Raw genomic sequence first — 21,420 nt, 5'->3', positions numbered from 1 at the left:
TTCCCTTAATTGATATGCTTCATGCCCATGTTTCTGAACAATAGTTCATGAGTGTCATAAATAAGCACAACTACAGGATCATCGAAAAAAAAATATCTCATAACCAAAGACTTCGACCTCATTGAACACGATCTGAGCATCCAACCAGCAGTTGAGACAACCGTCCTTGGTGAGGGTGTCTTTTGCGGAGTAGCTGCTAGAATTATCATCGTAGTGTGGCCCACTCGTGCCTCAGTTGGCAAACTCAGCATGGCTTCGCAACGGTCGAAACTTGGGGAATCATGGGTGGATTGTCTGGAGATATATGTCATGAAGTATATGCGAGAAAACGAGCTGCTTGGCTTTCGTGGCCTCTAGTGTTTCGGAAAGCCCTCCGCTAACGCAACATGTCTTCATGGTTTCAAGGTCGGTGTGGATTGATTCACAAAACTTGGCGAAGGATGCAATTGCCGATTGCCCAGCCTTTCCTGGACCTTTGGTCTTTGCAACTTGTTGAACATTGAGTAATCTGCACTTCGCTGTAGCGTAGACCTGACAGACCCCACTTTGCCAATTGCGGAACTATCGCCGCACTTAGATGGCGAACTTGCGAATATCACAGCGGAGAATCTCCGTCCTTGCGCGTTAGCTTACGTGCATTGCATCAAATATCTTCAAGGGTCCTTGGAGAAATGAGCCCACCCGCAAGGCAGCAGTTATAACTCGCCGGCTCCCGCAACCAACGAACTAAGAGCTCCATAAGAGCTCCATTAAATGTCCGATAATGATTTGCCTACGAAAGATATGCGATTCTGGTCTGGACCGAAGGATTCGCACTCCACGAGGCGCTGCTCATCGGGCGTAAAGAGATGCTTCGAGACAATAACGCCGATCTTCTTCGCAAGTTGCAACAGTAAGCGCGGCGATGAAACCCAAAGATGGTAACAGTGACAGTCGACACATAACTAGCTTACTTAAGAGGCAACTGATAACGTACAAGTTCCACAAAAAGGAGCACCTTAGAGTTTAGACATCTTTATTTCTTGTTACATCGTTTGAACGCATATGCAGGGGGGGTTATCATAAGTTTAAAAAAAGAGATCATGCCTTTGTGATGAACATGGACTGCACGTTGCAGTACGCCTTCAGACCGCCAGCGCCGTACTCGTATCCGATACCGCTCTGCTTATGACCGCCAAATGGCGCATCGTACTGCAGCTCCAAGTGGGTGTTGATCCAGACGTTGCCGGCCTTAAGCTTCTTGGCGACGCTCTGTGCCTTCTCAATGTCCTTCGACCAGACCGAAGCGCCGAGACCCATGAGGGTGTCATTGGCGCGGTGAATAACCTCCTTCTCGTCGCTCCACTTGAGGACGGGGAAGACGGGACCTGGGATACCCCCATGTTAGCCTCGGTGGAGAACAATGTTCTTTCATTTGCAAAAAGGAGGGGCGGCACGATTGAGGGGCAATGACGGGTTGAGCGATTGAGTTCGCCCATGCATTAATTTCACTTTGGGTGGCGGGAGAACATGAACTCACCGAAAGGTTCCTCGACGACAATCCTCGAGTTATCGGGCGGGTTATCAACCATTGTGGGCGTGATGAAGTAGCCCTTGCCGTTGGAAGCGGGCGCGGTGGATCCCGCGGCCACCTTAAGCTTCGTCTCCTCAATGTCTTTGAGAAGCTCCTTGACGCGCTCAAACTGCATCTGGTTTTGAACGGGGCCGAGCATTGTGCCCTCCAGCTGTCCATCACCAACGGGTAGGTTCTTGATAGCGGTGGCAATCTCGGCGACAAGCTCGTCGTAGATGGCCTCGTGGATGTAGATGCGCTTGATGGCGATGCAGACCTATAGTAATTGTGTCATGTCAGCGGCTGTACGACTTTGGCTCTTTTGATGGGACTTTTGTCAATCAACTCCTACGTACCTGGCCAGAGTTGTACAGAGCCAGCATGGCAATCTGTGATACGTCAGCTTGAATTTCCTAAATCTCGTCGCATACATTGACGTACCTTGGGCGCGACAGCCTTGACATCGACATCAGGAAGGACGATAGCAGCATCGTTTCCACCACTGCGATTTCACGAGTCAGCGACTAACTCCACACTGCCATCCGGGGAGAGGCGGGACGCAAAAGATTCATCCCAAATCGTCCACTTACAGCTCCAGAGTGACGCGCTTCAGGGTCTTGCTGCAGCTCTCCATCACACGCTTGCCGGTTGCCGTCGAACCAGTAAAGCTGACCTTGTCCACGCCAGGGTGGGAGGTCAACCAGGGCCCGAGGTTGTCATCACCACTGAGGGCCTGGAAGATGCCGGGCGGGAAGAACTGCTGCGCCAGCTCGACAAGCTTTAGGTCACAGTAGGGTGTGAAAGGACTATTGTGACTCGGTGTCAGTGCCTGGCATTTGTGTATGAGATGACAACAGAAACGGATCTGGAGATTACGAAGGCTTCAGAATAAAGGCATTGCCGGTGACGAGGGCAGGGGCAATCTTGCCGCAAGCTATTGAGTCGTGTTAGTTGGAAACTTGCGCAGGGCGCTTCAGATTGGAGGAGGCATACCGAGGAGGATGGGGACTGGGCGTAATAAATTAGCGGGTTGATCGACTAAGACTACGGGAGTGGTACGACTTACAGTTCCAGGGAACGATGCCGACGGCGACGCCCAAGGGGACGTATCTCGTGAGAACGCGGCGATCGGGGTTGTTGTCGACAACCTCTTCGGGGAAAGGAAGGTTGGTCATTCCCTTGAAGTGCTTGACGGCCTCGCCGATCTCGAACTGTGCGAAAGGAAGCTGTGCGACGCGTGAGATGTCAACACGACTCGTTCCAAGATCATCACGGTCCCACGCCAATGACTTACAGGCTTGCCTTGCTCCTTGGTGAGCATCAGCGCAAACTCATCAGCGTGCGCCTCGAGAGCTTCACCGAGCTTGAGGAGGGCCTGTTGGCGCTCCTCGTACGGTGTCTCGGACCAGGCATCTTGAGCCCTCTTGGCGGCCTGCACGGCTCTATCGACGTCTTCGGGTGTTGAGAGAGGAACCTCGGGGTTGGCCTCGAGGGTAGATGGGTTCGGGCTGTTCCTCGTCTTGCTTGTCGACTCGAGCTTACCGTCGATGATGTTGTAGAACTTGGTCCAGTCCAGCTTGGACGTGCCGTTCGTGGCCATGATGGGCGACAGTGTGGAATGAGATTGTAGAAGACTAGATGAGATTTGGGGCCCTGGTCTGGGTGCGGGAAGTTACGCGGCGGTCTGGTCCGTGGAATGTGATGGGAAGAGAAAAAAGTATCAGGGTCTGATTTTGGAAACTTGACTGGCACAGATGATCGGGTGAAAAGGAAACGCAGGGCGAGAAGAAGTAGAGGGAGGGGGCCACTGGATATGGAACATGCGAAAGCGACTACTTTTTGCCTTCTCGACCTTTCTCTTCCTCCCCCTTCTCCTGATTCTCTCTTCTGGGGGCAAGGAGGGGTCGGTTGGGTTGCTCACAATCGCATTATGAGGAACAACGAACCAGTGGAGGGGCACGAGGAGGGGGACGTGGAGAGACAACCGGGGCACGTTACCGGGATGCCATGTCCTAGACCGAGGGTCGTCGTCTAGAACTCCGTTTTCGATGTCACGATGGCCGTTGTTGATTGACATGGACTACTCGCAGAATTGGAGCGTAGTAAGCGTGGCCCCGCGGGCAAGCCGGGGTTGTATGGGGATAGTCCAGAGCTATTTCAAATTTGGGGTAGCTCACCCGGCCAAGGCTCCCACTATGGGTAGCTTTGCCTCGCTCTGCGTGGCTCTTACAGTATTACTCCTCAGTTCTCCCTGTCGCTGTATCCGTTTTGGAGTCAGAGTAGGATGTTGAAGTGGCGGGAACTGGTTCTGTTCCATTGTGTGTCTCGGTCAGGTTCTCAACTGCCACCCAAACCCGCAACCTGCCGCCCCGCGCCGCACCATTACAATCGACAACTCAGCCAAGCCAAGCCGCGACGGGGCAAGTGTTGAAACGCGGATGAGTTGATCGGCTTAATGGGCACTGGTGCGTACCGTTATGTAGCGTTATGTAAGCCATTTTAGTGTACATATGAAGAGCATTAAGGTATGCGTAGTGTTGACGCATTGCCGTCTTCCGCAGTATGTTTACCGTAGCTGTCAATGCTGACACAGACTCTCTTGCTTCTCGTGCTGCGGGTTGCCCGCAGTAGTCTCTCTAAAGTGACGAAAGGGGGGAAGAAAGTTGGAGACGCAAGACAACAGACGACTTTGGTCGGCAACGTGCCGCTTTCAACCCCTCCTTTTGCGTTTGGCAGCTGGATCCCAAACCGCACCTATTTCCCCGTAGGTAGGCAGAAGTTTGACCTGTGCTTGAACCGATCGTGTTGCTTAGCCGGGTGCATTTGGAGAAAGAGGGTCTGACTCGACCACTATCTGCGCCGTGCTACCGCCGTTTGTCCACCTTAGCTCGCCTCGCGCTGCGTTTGAGGATTCGCCCTCCCTCCTGCAAGGTTGGTCATGCAGACAGACTCAAGGTCGAGTCAAGCTTCCCACAGCTAATGGTTGGCTGGAAATGCTCCCCCCAGGTCTTGGGTCTTCCCTCACAATCGATACATTGACCCGCCGGCTCGGCGCCGGCATGAGATGCATGTGGGGGTATTTCCGCCAGAGTCTGTTACCTCGTGCCACGGCTTCGGCAATTGTTGCAGGCTGTAGCAGGCGAAAAAAGAGCAAACAGAGCTTGTTCCCGATGGTCTGGCTCGCTTTTACGAAGCTAAGGCAAGCCGGCCGGCCAGCGTTCTAGTGTACAAAGTGTGTGAGGGAGGGAGGGGGGAATGGTTCGGTCCAATTGACCCAGAAGGCTCGGGTTCGTTTCTGGTCGCCGGGTGGCCGCGTGCGCGCGCCCGCCCGGCCTCCTTGAAGAATATAACGACATGCATTCCCTCGCAAATCCCATCTGAATTTTAAAGAGTCCAAAGGCACATTGAGATTGTAGAGCAATTTTATGGCGACTATCATGGGCGGCGAAAGCAACCACAACCGCGCGGTTGTATACACGGAGCCCGGCACCACCCAAACGGAGGTCGTAGAACTACCGATCCCGGAGCCTGGCCCCGGGGAGGTTTTGGTTCGGCTGTGAGTTGACGCCTTTATTCAATATCACAAAGTTCAATTACTGATCACGCTATTTACTACTGCAGACAATACTCTGGTGTCTGTCATACCGATTACGGCTTTTGCATGAATGCATTCTCATCGGTCCCATTTCCTACACCAAAAGGTACGTCTCGTCTGATTCGCCTTGTCGACTCATTAAGCAAGGATCTAATCATGAAGTATCATAGGTCAAGTTGGTGGCCATGAGGGTACGTCAAAAACTCCACGTCGACTTTCGAGTCTTCCATCACACCCCCGATTGAGTTCAATTGTCACTAATGTTCTCCCAGGAGTCGGCGAGGTTGTCGCCGTAGGCACAGGCGTCACATCACCTGCAATCGGTGATAGGGTGGGAATCAAATACGCGGCAGATGCATGTCTCAACTGCGGTATGGTCACGATCATCTAACACAACCTACCTCCACTAACACGGCATCTTAGATCGATGTCTTCAAGGCGGCGAATCATCATGCGCACAGGTTAAACTCTCTGGCTACTTCACCCCCGGCACATTCCAACAGTACTGCATATCGACGGCACGATACGTCACTCCCATCCCCGCAGGCCTCGACTCAGCAGAGGCCGCCCCTCTCATGTGCGGCGGCATCAGCGTCTACACAGCCCTCAAGCGCGCAGACGCCCGTCATGGCGACTGGGTTGTCATCGTGGGAGCCGGCGGGGGCCTCGGTCATCTCGCTATCCAGTACGCCCACGTGATTGGGTGCCGCGTCTTGGCCATGGATATCGGCAGCAAGGAGAACTTCTGCCGCGACCTTGGGGCGACGGAATTCGTTGACTTCACGGCCTACCCCAGCGACGAGGACCTCACGGCAGCGATTAAGAAAATTACGGGCGGAGGGGCGAGAATCGTGCTCATGTGCTCGTCTAACAAGAAGGCCTACGTGCAGTCTCCAAAGTGGCTCGGGTTCAGGGGCAAGCTTGTGTGCTTGGGTGTTCCCGAGAACAGCAGCCCGGCGATCGCGGACGTCGAACCCATGCTTGTGGACGAGTTGACTATTTTTGGTATGTTTGACTTCGTTATGACGTCCTTTCGACATGTCATTCGTGTATTGTGGACACGAATGCTTACTTGGATGCTCCGCAGGTGTCAAGACTGGTAACAGACTGGAAGCCAAGGAATGTCTGGAGATCGCAGCACAAGGCAACATCAAAACTCACTTCCAACTGCGACGAATGAGAAGCTTGACGAAGGTAACTTAATCTCTTTCTACACTTCTCAGTTGATGATGTCCATACTGACACAGCAATTCACAGATTTTCAATGAGATGGAATCTGGGGGTATCCAAGGACGTGTCGTGATTGACTTGAAGTAGACGCATACACATTATCATAATTCCTGTACATACTCTCAATTTATGATGACCATGAGACATTGACTGTGCACTTCTCATGTCACTTAGCCTCTCGCTTGAATCTCAGTAGAGACCGAGAATAAAATGCGCGCGGTGTATTGGGAAGATCGATCCGTATAGTGTTGCAAATTAGTACCAAATATTGGGAAGCTCGAAAAATCCCACCCAAGCGCTAGGGATGTGGTCAATAGCTACAGGCTGCCAAAGACTGACAAACCACTCAAGACAAGCCCGATAAGTGCCACGAGAGTGCCACGAGAGAGAGTGCTACAAGTGCCGACTCGGCTCGCGAACAACCGGGGTAAACTCCTGTTAACCACAGTATATGCCGAGATTGCGGGACAGCTTAGACGAGCTAGACGATAGAGTTCAATTAAGCTGTTGGGCTGTGCTGGCAAGCTCGGCTCATGGCGTCGGCAACCCGCGTCGAGGGTCACGCGGCCCCGGACCATCTTTCGCGCCACCCCGTTTTGGTCCCGTCGGGCTAATTAACCCCATTGCGGGGAAACAGCGGGGGGAAACAAGAGGCCCATCGAGATCTTTCCCCAGACTTCCAGCCTCAGAAGCCCGAGATCCATGATGGTGTCGCGGGGAAACGGGGAGACTTCTTTTTCTGACAGCTCTTCCCCAGACTCCACCGACACGCGGACGCGGCCCCGCGCTGGGGAAGATCAGAACCCCGTGGGCACAAGATTCTACCCCGGACTTGTCGAGTCAGAAACCGTTGAAGATGCTGAGTCGACTTCTCGCATGATGGCTGGCGGATAGGCACATTCTGCAACGGGCCACTGAGACCACAAAGGGCCTCTACATGGTGCTTCGGGTTCTGAGGCGTGGGTTAGGGGTAATCAGGCCAGATGAGTTATCAGGCACATGTGAATGGTCAAGTGCTGATCGTGATCCTGCAGCGACCATCCCGAAATGGGGTGGCAGTTTTTCTGACTCGAAGTTTCGTTGAGCTATTGGGTTCCTAATTGGGTTGTTGGTAATTGGTCTTTTCTGACACGTCTTGTTTGCTTCCTGACGCCAAGTCGGGATGTCTTGTTAGATAGCTGCTGTTGCGTTCTGACGCAGTGATTGCCTCATGCGCCTCGCTCGATTTGTCGAAGAGCTGCATTTGAATACATCCAGATAGTATTTACCAAGCCTTTGAGAGCGGCCCCATCCTTATCTGCTTTCTCAAAAGAGAAACTCTCCTCCTCTCTTTCAATTCTTGTGTGGTGAACAACACAGAAGCGGAGCCAGAAATTGGCATGACAGACACAAAAAAATGGCAATTACCAACCTCCAGATCCTTCAGGCCCATGGGCTGTTTTTCATTTTAGGCACTCAGCTCCATGTCTTCGTTTTCCGCAAAGGGGAATGGGATACAGCTACTACCAGACTCTTCAGGAACTTCACACTGGGTATTGGGTTGCTGACGGCGGCCCTTTCCCGGGGAGCTCCTGAGACCTTCCGGACAAATGCGGCTGCGCTCAAGACAGCTGGTTCTCTCACGGCCGCGCTCATTGCTGGAATCTACACAAGTTTACTCGTGTACCGTGCGGCATTCCACCGGCTCAACGGCTTCAAGGGACCGTTCCTAGCGAGGCTCTCGAATCTGTGGATCACCTCACGAGCAGTCAAGGAATTGCACATGTACACCGAGGTTCAACAACTCCATGAACAGTATGGCGACATTGTGAGAATTGGTAAGGAACTCTTACCAATTTTACTATACCGATGAAGAATGCTGATCTCAATGCCTCAAGGCCCGACCGAGTTGTCTATCAACAATCCAAAGGCCGTTCTTCCAATCCACTCGAATCGCTCACCGTGCACCAAAGGCCCATGGTATGGAGTCTTGCATCCCATGTACTCATTGCAGCTCGTCCGAGACAAGCAAGAGCATGCACAAAGGCGCAAGAGTTGGGATCGAGGGTTCAGCTCGAAAGGTAATACAATATTTCTCCCAGAGACGTTTTGGGGCTTCACAACTAACAAGAGGTCTAGCGCTTAGAGACTATGAGTTCCGGGTTGCCGACTACACCAATCAGCTTCTTGCAAGTATTGACAAGAATAAGGGAAAGCCATTCAATATCTCAGATTGGTTCAACTTTTACAGCTTCGATGTCATGGGAGACTTGGCTTTCGGCAAGTCCTTTGGCATGCTCAAGGAAGGCATTAAGCACTACTTTATGACTTCCTTGCATCAAGATATGCAGGCTATTGGCATGTTCAGTCATATGTTATGGCTCTTCCCCATCTTCAAAAATACGCCAATCTTGAACGAAAATAACAAGCGATTCTGGAAATTTGTCACATCTCAGGTGGACGAGAGAATCGCGGTATGACCTGCCGCTGACCCGGGTCGAGGGATCTGCATGCTAATTGTCATCAATTTCAAGAACCCCCCTGACCGCCCAGATGTCTTCTCATGGATCTTGGAGGAATATCAATCCCTCAAGAACCCGACTTGGCAGGACACCCTCAACCTATATGGCGACGCGTATCTTATCATCGTTGCAGGGAGGTAAGTAATGTCTCGCATCCCACCTTGATATCCATGGTGCTGGGTCAATTCAGCTGACGTTGTATTAACGAATTCGTAAAGTGATACGACAGCTGCATCCCTTACTTGTCTCTTCTTCGAGCTAGCCCAAAAGCCGGATGTCTACCAACGCCTAAGGGAGGAGATCGACGACTACTTTGCGCAGAATGCGGAGCCTGAACACTCCGCACTGTCAAAGCTTCCGTATCTGCAGGCTTGCATCGACGAGACGTTGAGGCTTCATCCTCCTGTCCCGTCGGGTGTGCAGCGCATGACCCCGCCCGAGGGCATAGATATTGACGGGACATTTATTCCGGGTGATACAATCATCCAGGTGCCTACGCACACCATGTTCAGAGGCAAGTCTCAAAAAGAAACTGTTTCATCCTCCACCGTTGTCTCGGCTGATGAACTGCGTCTGTCATACAAGACTTTGCTTGCTGACTGTGGCGAAAAACAAATAGACGAGCGCCTGTTCCCGCAGGCGAACGACTTCATTCCCGAGCGGTGGACCTCCCGGCCCGATCTGGCCAAAGACCCTGCCGCATTTGTTCCCTTTGGTACCGGTAAGCACTTAAAATCATTACGTCCTCCACCTTTTTGGGCCGATCGGTGCGACGTGAGAGCTGACGACAAGGATCAATCATGGCAGGCAAGTACTCTTGCGTCGGAAAGCAGCTGGGCTTGATGGAGATCCGTTACTGCGCCAGCCAAATCATCAACCGATATGATGTTGCATTCGCCCCGGGGCAGAAGGCGGAAGCGTTTATTGATGGCAAAAAGGATGGTTTTACATTGTCGCTGCCGCAGTTGGAAGTGATTTTCAAAGTGAGGGAGGCGGGAAAAGTGACAGCTTAGCAAATGAGTGAGAGAGATGTGACGATTGGAGGTAACACAAGACTGCTAAGGCTGGAATGTCTTATAAGCCATGTTTAATATGTGGGCAAGGTATCCGAGGTATCCAGTGACATATCGCAATTCGATAATCGACGTTGCAAAGCCAACAAAAACCCACTTTACGCATTGATAAATCTGGCAGCTCGGAATCGAGTTTCGATAGGGCGCAAGGCGTGGTGTGGCTAAACGAGCTGAAGGGCCTGCAGGGGATGGTAAGGCTTTAGTAGGTTTCTTAGAGAAAAGTAGACTAGAAGTTCCGTCCGGACACGGCATCCGCGGAATGTCAAAGTAGTGCTAATTAGCCCCCGTTGGAGCTTGGCTTGCTTAGGAAATCCATCTCTGAGTGCTAGCACAGTTGTCGACTCTTGCGACTGAGACACTCTAAGACCAATGCGATGAAGTGGAGGGTGCGGGCTAGCATTTCCCACCGTTTCCCAACTGCTGATTTGTCGCTCTGCTGGGCTAAATTGCGTGCGGAGCTATGGAGTCCGAACTCTATCAGAGCCACGCAAAGCCACCGATGGCAGAGTTTAAGCCCAATGTCACATAGGATTCCCAGCTCAGCTAGACCAGGGCAGGCGAGACAAGGCAAGGAGAGAGAGAGAGAGCGAGAGAGAGAGCTGCAGGACAAGCAAGTGTCACTGTACAGCACAGCAAGGGTGGCCGCATTTTACCCCACATTCTTTGGTCTTTCTTCTCAACTTCTCGTCCACCCCTCTTCCCTCCTTGCTACACTACCATATTCTCAGACTGTTGTATCTGTATTCGAATGCCTGTCTAGAGGTGTGGCCGGGATGCCCGTCCAAGCCCTGTCTCTGCTGCCTCTGACTATCTGTCTGTCTCGATACACGATTGGTTAATTAAACCTCAAGGAGTAGGCTTCCTTTTGTCTTTCGGTCCCCTTTTCTCCCCATTAGTATTGATGCCCGCCCGATCCACTTCTGCACATCTACCGTCAACTTTCTTCGACACTATCCGGACCCGTGCCCGGGCTAATAATCGATATTTATCTTCCCGCTGACAAAACCAAGCTTTCCCATCATCCGCTTGGGAAAGATAGGGCCCAAACCAGCGGACCACGCGAGGAGAAAGCACAAACACTTGGACCCTCAAGCGCGGACGCGCTTTTATTCTCGTTGACTCTTTTCTCTCTTTTCTGCCCACAGTCTTCTTTCATAAAGGAAGAAGGGAAAAGAGCTATGGCGTCCAATGGACCAGACGATGATGCCCCCACACCGTCAGCAGCAACAGGAGGAGCAGCTCCGCCAGCCAAGGTCCCCTCCGAAAAGGAGCTCGCCCGCAAAATCCGGAAGCGCGAGCTCGACCGCCGGGCCCAGAGGCAGGCTCGCGAGCGCACCCGTAACCGCATCGCCGAGCTCGAGGCCCAGGTCAAGGAGCTCCGAAAGGATGACTCGACGAGGCTGTCGGCCGCCATGGAGCAGCTGGCCGCCGTCACGCGCGAGCGGGACGGCCTGTTCGACACCTTCAAGTCCATCGAGCAGACGATCCGCGACCATGTGCTGCCGAGCCGCCCAACCCCAGCGACACAGCAACGCTCGCCGCCTCCCACCGTGACAGCGTCAACATCCCTGCCGCGAGCAGGCTCAGCAGCCTCTCGGGATGCGACTATGCTTACGGAGCTCTCGGCGCCAACCTACACCGCACCCATGGGCCTACTGCCCGAAACCCCCGCCGCCCTCGACGTCCACGGTTTCCACGGTAGTGTCAATGGCGCCGTCGTCGGCAGGGTGCCGAACGGGTTCCCGGCATCCAGCGTACACGCGCCCAGCGTCCACGCACCTAGCTCCACGTCGGACAGCCAGGACTTTGTCGACGACGAGGACGACAACGGGGACGATGCCCCAGACGATCCCAATCTCATAGTGCCACCACCCGAGGCGCACTGCGACTGCGTCACTGTCCGGACCCCAGCAGGCCCAGCGTCCCCGAAAGTGAATGTGTGGCGGGCTGTTAACCAGGTCTTGGCGAAGCGGTGTCGCATATCGAAGGAAGCTCACGCGATCGAGGACTCCAACGACGAGGACATTCCCGTGCGGGTACTACTCGAAGGCTGGGATGCCGTCGCGAAGACCCGGCCATTGTCTAAGTTGTGGAGAAAGCTCCGCAGGGTCGACGAGTTGTGCTTCATGACTTGCCCACCGACAGAACGGCTGGCGATCCTTCGAACCATGCACTTGCTGCTGCAGTATCACTCCGATCCCACCCCGGAACGCTATGCCAAGCTGCCCACCTGGTACCTGAAGAGGTTTGTCAAACAACAGTCTGATTGTGCTAATCCTTAGACGTATGCTGATCTATTGCAGACCATCACAGGCGATGCCACATTCTTATGCCATCGACTTCTTTGTCTGGTACGTCAATACACCCCTCTGGTTATCACCATTCATGCTCGAGTGCAGTCTCTAATAACCTCTTAGGCCAGGTGTTCGGGAACGGTTCGTTTTCGGACAACACCACTACTGCAACAACCAGTTCTGGGAGCTCTTCGGCCCCAACTTCCACCTCCTCTGGCCCTTTGAGTTCCGCGACGCGTACAAAAAGAGCGTCGTCACAGGCCAGTACCAAATTTCGCCCATGTTCGAGCAGAGAATATCGGACATCAACGCCTGGACAATGGGTATGGACTTCTTCACCCGCTTCCCCGAGCTCATTGCCGATATTCCGGCATTTCACTCCGTCGCCCAGGCCCTGACGCCCGCCGTCATGTCACCTCCCCCGCTTCACCACCAAGCCCTGCCTCAACAGGCATCTCTTTCGCAGCTAAAGGAGCGTGACGAACGTCTTCTTCTCGAGCAGCAGGCCTCAGCCGCGGCAGAAGAGCAGCAACACCAGCAACACCAGCAGCAGCAGCAACAGCAGGCCAACCAGGACGCCATGGACTGCTCTCAGGCCATGCAGGTGTACCCGGGGAGCCTTTACAGCATGGCACCTCCCGGCTTCATGGACGAATTCATCCCGCAGGGCTATGATGCGCACGGCCCGGCTGGGACGTATGGCTCGATGCCTGGGTACTTTTGAATTGGTGATGAGCAGCAGAAGGATTACCAAACGATCTCATCCGTCGACAAACTGCTCACAACTTCACGCGTGAACGGTCTGGGGCGACGATGAAGCGTTTACCCAATGCGGAAAGGCATGCGGCTGAAGGATGCACAGCATCGAGTGCGCTAGCTGCACGTCATGGTCGCGCTGCGTAGCTGTCAATGTGCCATGACAGGCGTTTCAGGAACGCGACCCGCCGACTTGTCACCCACGATGTCGGCGGCGATCCTGACCTGTCGGCAAGCAGAGTTTCTGGCTGCAGTCAGGGTCCAAGACCACGACTAATCAGCGCCTAAGATCGATCCGAGACCGATGCCCTGCGCCACGATCTCCAAGAGACGCGCCGAGCCGGCTGTTCGCAGGGAATGGCTTGAAATAGCGGCAATTAGACGCGAGGGACGAGAATGCGGGTACTGTGCGACGCAGCCTATCGATGAATTGATCGATGTATATCACGCCCAGCTCGGATCACAGATTGCGTGCGCTTCTAGGACTGTGGCTGCTAAGGCCACGTCTGCGTACCACTGTTGAAGCAAAATTTACGATTTATGACTGAAATATTGGGTGCTGGTAGGCACCCATTGGGAACAGAATGGCAGCCATTTTGACGTTTACAATACGTTCGTCAGGGCAACATGCCGCGTGTATCAAGATGTACCATATCAAAATCTGAAGCGTATGCAATATCTTCATTAGTTCACATGCCGTGACTACTTGCAATGCAATACAATTTGCTCGTATATAGCTAAAACTACCTGACTTAGGAAAAGTATGTCTTTGGCCGCTCTAGAAGTTCACCATCCAGAATAATGTCGACTTTCTCATTGTAAAAGCACAGTAGACCAGCGATCCCCGCGCTTTCCTGCGTGGGAAGCCTGTAATACCAGATCAAGTCGCTATACTCTTTACCGTCCACCACAATACTGTAGTACTCAGCATCGCCCTTGTATGGGCACTTGGTGATGAGCTTGCTTTTTCGCAAAGCTGACTGATCAACTGACGCTAAGGGCAGGTAGTATCGCGTAGGCAGCCCAGTTTCCAACAAATGAACGGCAAAGCTGGTCTTGGCGACGGTCTTTCCGGCGACCTTGACCTCTACAGGCCGCGACGAAGGGAGAATATCGATGCGCTTGTAAGGATCTTTGGGATGGACGTAGATGGGCGTCTCCTCCTCGAGCCACTGGTCTGTGTGTGTTGAAAGGTGGTTTTTTGTCAGTTCCGAAGGTACATGACGGAAATTGCGGAACTTCCGATGGTGGCTGAGACAACATACCCATACTGCCGAACTCGAGCCTTATCAGACCCTTTAGGGCACCGCTGATCTCTCCATTGTCGGAAAATCTCAACGCCCGGTCGGTGGTAAAGTCGTTTTCACCGTCCCGCCCAGGAACGGTCACTTCAACGACTGCCGCCGCGGCTTGGGATGCATCGGCCGTGGACTGGATGTCTTGCTTGTCTTTCCAACGGCAGTTCCGTAGTTCTGCTACGGGTACATAGTACTGCGGATATGCAACGTGTTCCCAAACATGGACTGCTTTGGTGGTATCGACGACGCATGTATTGTTTAAGATGACTCGGACTCTGCGGGCGGTAGGTTGTGTCTTGTGAGGGCCATTCGTGAGAAGATGTCTCGCGAGCTCAGGGAGACTAAGGCGGTTTGGCATTATTTTAGCTTGTAAGAATTATACACATGATTCGTCTGCACTTGGCATATGGTTTCAAGACCTTGGTATGGTGGTTGACGGGAAAACAACGCGATGGAATGAGATGCATCACCGCCGACATGAAGAGTGACTTACTCGGCTCGGAACTGTCCAGGCTTAGACATTTTGCCCACTTATCGGTTGGCTTTTCCGGCACACTAGTTGAATTGAGCTGAGCTACGAAAAAGCAACTGCACATGAATGTTTGCTTTTGAAAGAATGAACTAGATATGAGAATGCCATCTCGTCTTCTTTAGTATACATCAACCCCGCGCTTCTCCCCATTGTGACGTCTGCCACTTTACGTCAGCATTCACGGGCCCGCGTGGTCCGGCCACAGGCCGGCTCGCTCCGTTACTCAAGGCCCCAAATTTCCGGTAATTCGTCTTTTGCTACCAGCAGTCCCGGGGAACTTGATTTAAGTCACTTGATGTTTCTCAATGCGCGTAAGTTGCTCATTCTTCTAATTTGAGATGTCTAGGAGTTCAATCCGTGAATAATGCATATATCTCGGTAGGCCCGACTGCTACAGGTTGAGGTCTCGGCCGTTTGAATTATCGCTGAATACTATTCTCTCAGCAAATTGACGCTGCATGTGACGAGTCGGTAATATGTGCGATCCCATCAATTATGTGAACCCCAACAAGCGGCTCGTTAATCTGGTGAAATCAACAGCCTACTCTAGCCGGGCATTACCGACTTTTCCAAAAGTCTAGAACTTTCTCTGAGACTTGGTGGCTGAGACATACAGCAGATGTGGTTGCAACGGTTGAGATGGCCAGCCTCCAGACAAGTGTGTTTCCGGGCTGACCGCTCCGAGAAGTGGGGGACTGCAGACCAGGGCCATCCGAGACCACCTCGAAGCCACCAATTTGTGTCAAAAGGAAGGTGTTTACCACTGAGCTGGCGCCACAAGCCATTTTCAGCCTTGTTTTTGTGGTTTCATGCATCAATGTCCCCTTTGGCCCCTTTTCACTAAGTCTTTGGCAAATATGACGGAGCTTAACGCAACGTCGCGACTTTGCTGGCTTAGTAACAGTCTCACCGGCTGGCCGGCCTAGTGGGCCTCCGGTATCCGGGGGAAACAGTGGGTCTATGACCGGTCCCTCAACACAAGATCTTGGCCTTTGGTCGACCAAGAGATGTAGCCACATCAGTGGTGAACTCTTCTTTCGACATCCTCACAAGTTATTAATGTAGAACAAAATGATCCCGAAGAGTACTGGATAAAAGTAGTCCAGCCTCAATGGGTTCCTGATGGTTACCAAAGGAGTTCGCGTTCACTCAGGACTGTACATAAAGGCTCTCAAATTTCACAAGACTGAAACTACTGCGATTCAAACCGCGTCAAGCGACCTTGAGATTGACAAATTGTTCTTTTTCTCTAGGGCACACATGCATGGACTCATAGAGCGCCCAAGTTTATAGTAACATAAACAGTCCACAACGGTGTACAATATTGTTGATTTACTGAACCCTGCAGAGGCGGCCGTCGCTTTTTTCCGACCAGCCTTCATTTCCCACACAAGTTTTGCACCACAATACGTCCTTCGGATCAACACTGCGCTTGATCTTGGACAATCTCGGGTAGTTCGAGCCCCAAAATGCCTGCTGCCAGTTCTTCTCGAATGGGAATCCCTGATCAAATCGTTAGCAAAACCCCTGATCTAGCTGGTTTCTCTCCTCGTCAGTTTTGGGAAACTTACTTCATTCATGTACGATCCTCCATCGGGCGTCAGTTGGCGAAGAGGCTCGAACCTAGCGTCCAGAATCTCCCTAGCTTTCTCTCCTGCTGCTGGATCCCATGGTTCGTATCCCCAGCCCTGCCAGGTGACTGCGAATAGTCAGTGACTTCTCCTACATGAATATATGGCCTTCACCTGGCCTTGAGACTGTTCTAGATGGCTACTCACGTGCATGAACATATGCCTTCCGCCAGGCCGGATGGACGGAATTTTCGCCGCCGCGGGGCTTCGCTTCATTCACACCCTTTCCTGCGACCAGATATGTTCCCAGCCAACCATCGTTGAGAAGAATAGGCTCCAGTGCACTCTTCAGTGCGTCCAGGTCAGTGGTCAGGGTCTTCTTGTCTAGGAATCGTGAGATGAGATAGACAGAGCCCCCAGCTTGGCCGTCGTCAAAGTTCTCGGCATACCAGGCCGCGAATGAGTCGTACGGTTGAGTAATGGTCAGCAAGTTGACCTGTCCAGGCCACCGTTCCTGGATGGTTTTGTTGAGTGGTTGAAAGATCTCGTTAATCCTGGCCGTATCTTGGGTATCCAGAATGATTGTCTTGCCCATCAGACCGGCAACTCGCTCTGGGAGACCCGGCAGTGGAATCGGCGGCGTCGAGTTCACGGTAGCCATGAGATAACCTGACAATCCAGAGTCCGAGAGGTAAGGAAGCTGAGAAGCGGCCCAAGTAGCAAGGTCTAGAGTGAAGGGAGCCTCAGGAACAGTAAAGGCCATAAATAAAACCATAGTGAGCTTCTTTTCAGGATGCGTCTTGACTGTGACAGAGGTGAGAACCCCAAATGTTGAACCTCCTCCCTAGCATTACCAAGTTAGTAGATGAACAGCAAAAGCTCCCGCAATCCAAGACTTACACCTCGCATGGCCCAGAACAAGTCGGCGTTTTGATCTTCGTTGACCGTGATAAGATCGCCACCAGGGGTAACGACCTCCATCTGCAGCACATTATCTGCCGCAAGACCGTAATGGGGTGCTAAGATGGAATGGCCACCGCCCGTCACAAAGCCACCCTGCGAAACAGTCTTACCTCCACCGCCTACGACAGCGCGGTTGTGCTGGCTCGCTACAGCGTACACATCAACCATCTTCGCTCCGGATGCGGCGGTGATGGCATCGCCGGGTATAATCTTTCCCGACCCAGCGAGTTTGAATTGCCCCTCGTGATACTGGATCTCATTGAGATGGTGCGTCCAGATGGAAAGGGAGCCTGGCGCGATGGAGCGCCCAAGGTAGTCATGTCCACTGCTCTTGACAACAAGACGGACTTGATTCTTTCGCGCTGTGCATAGAATGTTGTCAGCTGAACTTGGGGTTTTTCTTTTTATTTTTCATTTTTCCTTTGGGCTTGGAAAACGTATATACTCACCAAAGTCGACGGCGGCCTTGACATGCTTCGCCGTGGTCGCGTTGACCACATATGACGGATAGCCTGCTCCGCTGCAAGGGAAGCCATCGAGGGGGACACAGGTGTAGTTGGTCCAATTGTCCCACATCACCGAGACAGGGTCCTCAGCATGGAACTCAAAAGTTCTCCAAGCCGTGAAGAGGTTGGAGCACCGTTCTGCACTGTAGTTCGGCTGCTCCGGGTGACAAATGCCGCCTGGAAGAAGGGGTCTGAAGAGCCGCCCATCGACTGCCTTGTTCAGGCGATACCAATCGTTGCTCGAGGGCCATGATGTGGTGCCTGGAAAGGCCTTGCACTCAGACGATGCAGGAGTTGCCTGCGCCAATGTAATCGCGCAAAGCGCGAGGAGGAACTTTGAGAAAATCATGCTGCGTGTTGAAGAGCCCGCCAACCACCGGTCTTTGGAGGCATAGGTAATCAAATTCGAAAAGCTCTCTATGCATACTTTATCTATCTCTGACGCGGCTATGGGAACTGGTCTGATGTCAATAATGACAAAAACGCCAAGGCATAGTCATTGTATATTCGTGCCCGATCCTTCGGTGTGCAGGGGCGCAGCAAGGCGGCAAACTGCACAGCATCAAATTGCTTTCTGGCTGGCCAGCAAATCACCGCATCCCGTATTATTCTTGTCAAATCAACTAGTAAGCAACAGTTATTGTTCAGCACGAGTGTTGTGCATGGCACGGAACATCGAACCGACGGGCTGATTTCAGGCTATACGCTGTTAGGCAGTCAGCGTGCCCTTCTGGACCGACGGTACCGTTCCCGTTGTTTCCGCAGGATTACTCCTGAAGGATTCTCAAAGTAGCCTTACGCGGGGTGCCCAGGATTTCACGCGCTAGTTCAGGTGTGTATCTTATTACTGAATGCAGTTATCCGCGGAAGAGCTGTAGGAACCAAAGACCCTTTCGGCAAGACGAGGCTCATCAATGTCCCAAATTGGACATCAATTATGTTCATGGGAACTTCGCGTTATGACTGACAACCAGATGGGCCCCGGATAATCTTGCCATGGGATTGCTTATTTCCCTCTGTCTTCGGAATAAGTGAAATTTCCCAAGTCTCGTAACACTTGAGCCGCTGCTGAGTGAGTCCTAGGAGTATGGAGGCTGATACAAAACATACCATGGAGATTTCCATGCCGTCTCAATTGGATAGCGACGGAAAAAAGAGCAATACCCATGAAGCTGTTGTCAACAATGATTTCAAACATAAGATGGAAAATTCTCAGAAGGGATCAGGAAGTCAAGAAAATGATGCAAATGAGATAACGACTGGCGAGGACTCTGACGAGTCGCAGACTCATCAATATGCGACACCGCGAGAGCTGGCTCTTCTATCAACAGTATTCACCATTGCAACCTTCATGATAGCCATAGATGGCAGTATACTTGGTAAGCTTTTGCAACTCCTCGGATTTTTGAGATCTTTAGACTTACGATGTCCTGGCCAGCAACGGCAATCCCCAAGATAACCAGCGATTTCCATCGACTCAACGACGTGCCGTGGTACGGAAGTGCGTACCTCTTCACAGAAATGGCATTCCAGCCTACCTTTGGTCGCTTGTACACCTTATTCAACGCCAGAGTTCTTTATCTGACCTCCGTCATCATTTGTGAGTCAAATTCGTAGCTGCACAATGTACCTCTAATCAAGTTACTGAAGCCATCTGTGGTTTTCTCAAGTCGAGGCAGGCTCGATTCTCTGCGCTGCCTCGCCAAATTCTGCAGCATTGATCACAGGGAGAGTGATATCTGGTATCGGAGCCGCTGGCCTGCTCTGCGGTAGTCTGTCAGTCTACGGAAGGTCAGTTCCTCTGCGAGCTAGACCGTTCGGAATGGCCCTGGTCACGAGTATGTACGGCGTCGCAGGAGTTCTGGGACCAACTCTCGGAGGACTCATTACCGATACGCCTCGTCTCACCTGGAGATTTTGTTTTTGGTACGTTTTACACCGATGATTTGCTCTGACATTATTCTAAGTTTGAACAGGATCAATCTACGTGAGTAATGAGAGACTAGCGACCGACGCGGATCCCCTAACAGTCTGTCTAGCATTTGGTGCCGTGACATTTGGAATCGCGTACAAGATATTGAGAGCGAGGACACCGATACACGGTCGACTCTCGTTGCGTCAAAAGCTGAAGAAACTCGATCTACTTGGCGGGTTTCTTCTCATCGTCGGCTTGATCAGTCTGTTTTTTGCTCTTCAATGGGGCGGGACCAAGTACCCTTGGTCGGACCCTAGGGTTTACGCCTGCCTTGTGGTGTTTGGGATTTTCATCACAGCCTTCATGGTGTTGCAGGCGAGAAAGAAAGAAGAGTAAGTGAAAAACAACAGATAATATCCACACATCTGTCTTCAATATCAGCTGACAGGGTAACTCCGGAAATCAAGGGCTACTATCCCCATGCGGATCCTCTTACAGCGAACCGTGGCCATCAGCTGCGCCTTCAACATGCTGATGTCCATGGCGCACAACACGCACATGTATTACCTCGCTTTCTACTTCCAAGCAGTTCTAGGCACGAATGCAGTGACTTCGGGCGTTCGCTGCCTCGCATACGGAATACCATGCAGCATCGCTATCATCGTCACAGGAGCGTGTGTCAGCTCAAAAGGCTACTACGTCCCCTTCATGTGGTTTGGATCCAGTGTCTTCATCGCCGGATGCGTGCTCCTTCAGAAGCTGGATAGGGAGTCGTCGATGGGGCAGTGGATCGGCTTCCAGATCCTCAGCGGGGCGGGCATTGGGCTCGCGGAACAAGTCCCCTTCATTGCGGTACAGGTTGTCCTTCCCGACAGCGACATGCCGACAGCGTGTGCCATGGTCGTGTTCCACCGCTTGTTAGGTGGTGCGGTGGGACTCAGCATCGCTTCTAACCTCTTCTCCCAGGAGCTCTACCGTCGGCTTGCGGGAGTGCCAGGAGGTGTCAACATCAAAGCGATACAAGATGCTGGTGCATCTGACCTAGCGAAGGCGGTTCCCGCGGCTATTTTGCCGTTTGTGCAAAAGGCGTTCGGCTATGCCATCTCCAGGGCCTTCATATTACCCATTGTTGTGGCGGGTACCTCATTACTACTCAGCTTCGGCATGCAGAGACGATGGATTCCAGACGATCGGGTGCAACCAGGCCAGGAGGCCAACACTGGTGACGAAGTTGCAAGTGCGCCGTTAGATCAGAGAAGGGATGAGAAGACAGTGTAGATATGCGTCTACATCTCAGAGTACGCAGAATTTAGCGCCAGCTTGGATTTGAGGTATCTGAGGGCTGAACTTGCAAATATCGTTGGTAATTTGAAATTGTTCTGCTGGAATCAATGACCGGTTCTCAAGATATCTTGTCAAAGTTGAAATCGTTCTGGGCCAACAATCGTAATGCAAGAGGTCTTCAGTAAGGTAGGCTTCAGCAGGTACAGGGGCTACACTGCACTGAACTCTAGGGCCCTTAGCTAGCTCCAGCATGCTCTCCTCTCAATGTTGTTGCCCACCCTTCACTTTAGACATTCTCATCATGTTCTTGGTACCTGATGTATTTACCTCAAGAAAACCAATATACTATA

General features: G+C 52.3%; 8 protein-coding genes across 8 annotated transcripts; 4 read left to right on the top strand and 4 right to left on the bottom strand.

The window, feature by feature from the left end:
- Positions 1–1,080: 1,080 nt before the first annotated feature.
- On the bottom strand, positions 1,081–3,152 carry CLUP02_11996 (aldehyde dehydrogenase; the record flags this gene model as incomplete). The annotated part of the gene is made up of 9 exons (XM_049290961.1): positions 1,081–1,367; positions 1,520–1,829; positions 1,909–1,941; positions 1,994–2,054; positions 2,143–2,358; positions 2,429–2,486; positions 2,546–2,560; positions 2,619–2,778; positions 2,847–3,152. 9 exons carry the CDS (start codon positions 3,150–3,152, stop codon positions 1,081–1,083), a joined length of 1,446 nt encoding a protein of 481 aa, XP_049148106.1.
- Positions 3,153–3,186: 34 nt separating this feature from the next.
- CLUP02_11995 (uncharacterized protein) lies at positions 3,187–3,629 on the bottom strand (the record flags this gene model as incomplete). The annotated part of the gene is made up of 2 exons (XM_049290960.1): positions 3,187–3,292; positions 3,361–3,629. 2 exons carry the CDS (start codon positions 3,627–3,629, stop codon positions 3,187–3,189), a joined length of 375 nt encoding a protein of 124 aa, XP_049148105.1.
- Positions 3,630–4,133: 504 nt separating this feature from the next.
- Positions 4,134–4,394, top strand: CLUP02_11994 (uncharacterized protein; the record flags this gene model as incomplete). The annotated part of the gene is made up of 1 exon (XM_049290959.1): positions 4,134–4,394. One exon carries the CDS (start codon positions 4,134–4,136, stop codon positions 4,392–4,394), a length of 261 nt encoding a protein of 86 aa, XP_049148104.1.
- A 583-nt stretch (positions 4,395–4,977) lies between these two features.
- CLUP02_11993 (alcohol dehydrogenase) lies at positions 4,978–6,464 on the top strand (the record flags this gene model as incomplete). Its single annotated transcript, XM_049290958.1, has 6 exons — positions 4,978–5,108; positions 5,174–5,253; positions 5,318–5,518; positions 5,571–6,152; positions 6,235–6,341; positions 6,405–6,464. The coding sequence occupies 6 exons, from the start codon at positions 4,978–4,980 to the stop codon at positions 6,462–6,464; spliced, it is 1,161 nt and encodes a 386-aa protein (XP_049148103.1).
- Positions 6,465–7,773: 1,309 nt separating this feature from the next.
- On the top strand, positions 7,774–12,969 carry CLUP02_11992 (cytochrome P450; the record flags this gene model as incomplete). The annotated part of the gene is made up of 11 exons (XM_049290957.1): positions 7,774–8,194; positions 8,255–8,437; positions 8,496–8,830; positions 8,891–9,015; positions 9,097–9,599; positions 9,686–9,861; positions 10,317–10,768; positions 10,848–10,913; positions 10,991–12,196; positions 12,255–12,344; positions 12,369–12,969. The coding sequence occupies 11 exons, from the start codon at positions 7,774–7,776 to the stop codon at positions 12,967–12,969; spliced, it is 4,158 nt and encodes a 1,385-aa protein (XP_049148102.1).
- A 784-nt stretch (positions 12,970–13,753) lies between these two features.
- CLUP02_11991 (uncharacterized protein) lies at positions 13,754–14,821 on the bottom strand (the record flags this gene model as incomplete). Its single annotated transcript, XM_049290956.1, has 3 exons — positions 13,754–14,178; positions 14,267–14,640; positions 14,793–14,821. The coding sequence occupies 3 exons, from the start codon at positions 14,819–14,821 to the stop codon at positions 13,754–13,756; spliced, it is 828 nt and encodes a 275-aa protein (XP_049148101.1).
- A 1,342-nt stretch (positions 14,822–16,163) lies between these two features.
- CLUP02_11990 (FAD binding domain-containing protein) lies at positions 16,164–18,220 on the bottom strand (the record flags this gene model as incomplete). The annotated part of the gene is made up of 5 exons (XM_049290955.1): positions 16,164–16,334; positions 16,403–16,530; positions 16,610–17,246; positions 17,303–17,727; positions 17,815–18,220. 5 exons carry the CDS (start codon positions 18,218–18,220, stop codon positions 16,164–16,166), a joined length of 1,767 nt encoding a protein of 588 aa, XP_049148100.1.
- Positions 18,221–19,072: 852 nt separating this feature from the next.
- Positions 19,073–21,064, top strand: CLUP02_11989 (major facilitator superfamily transporter; the record flags this gene model as incomplete). The annotated part of the gene is made up of 5 exons (XM_049290954.1): positions 19,073–19,250; positions 19,310–19,471; positions 19,542–19,709; positions 19,848–20,178; positions 20,254–21,064. The coding sequence occupies 5 exons, from the start codon at positions 19,073–19,075 to the stop codon at positions 21,062–21,064; spliced, it is 1,650 nt and encodes a 549-aa protein (XP_049148099.1).
- Positions 21,065–21,420: the final 356 nt, after the last annotated feature.

This window comes from Colletotrichum lupini, chromosome 6 (assembly GCF_023278565.1).
Source record: "Colletotrichum lupini chromosome 6, complete sequence".
Classification (NCBI taxonomy): Eukaryota; Fungi; Ascomycota; class Sordariomycetes; order Glomerellales; family Glomerellaceae; genus Colletotrichum; species Colletotrichum lupini.
The sequence above is the reverse complement of the archived record's forward strand: the minus strand, read 5'-3'. Positions and strand labels throughout refer to the sequence as shown.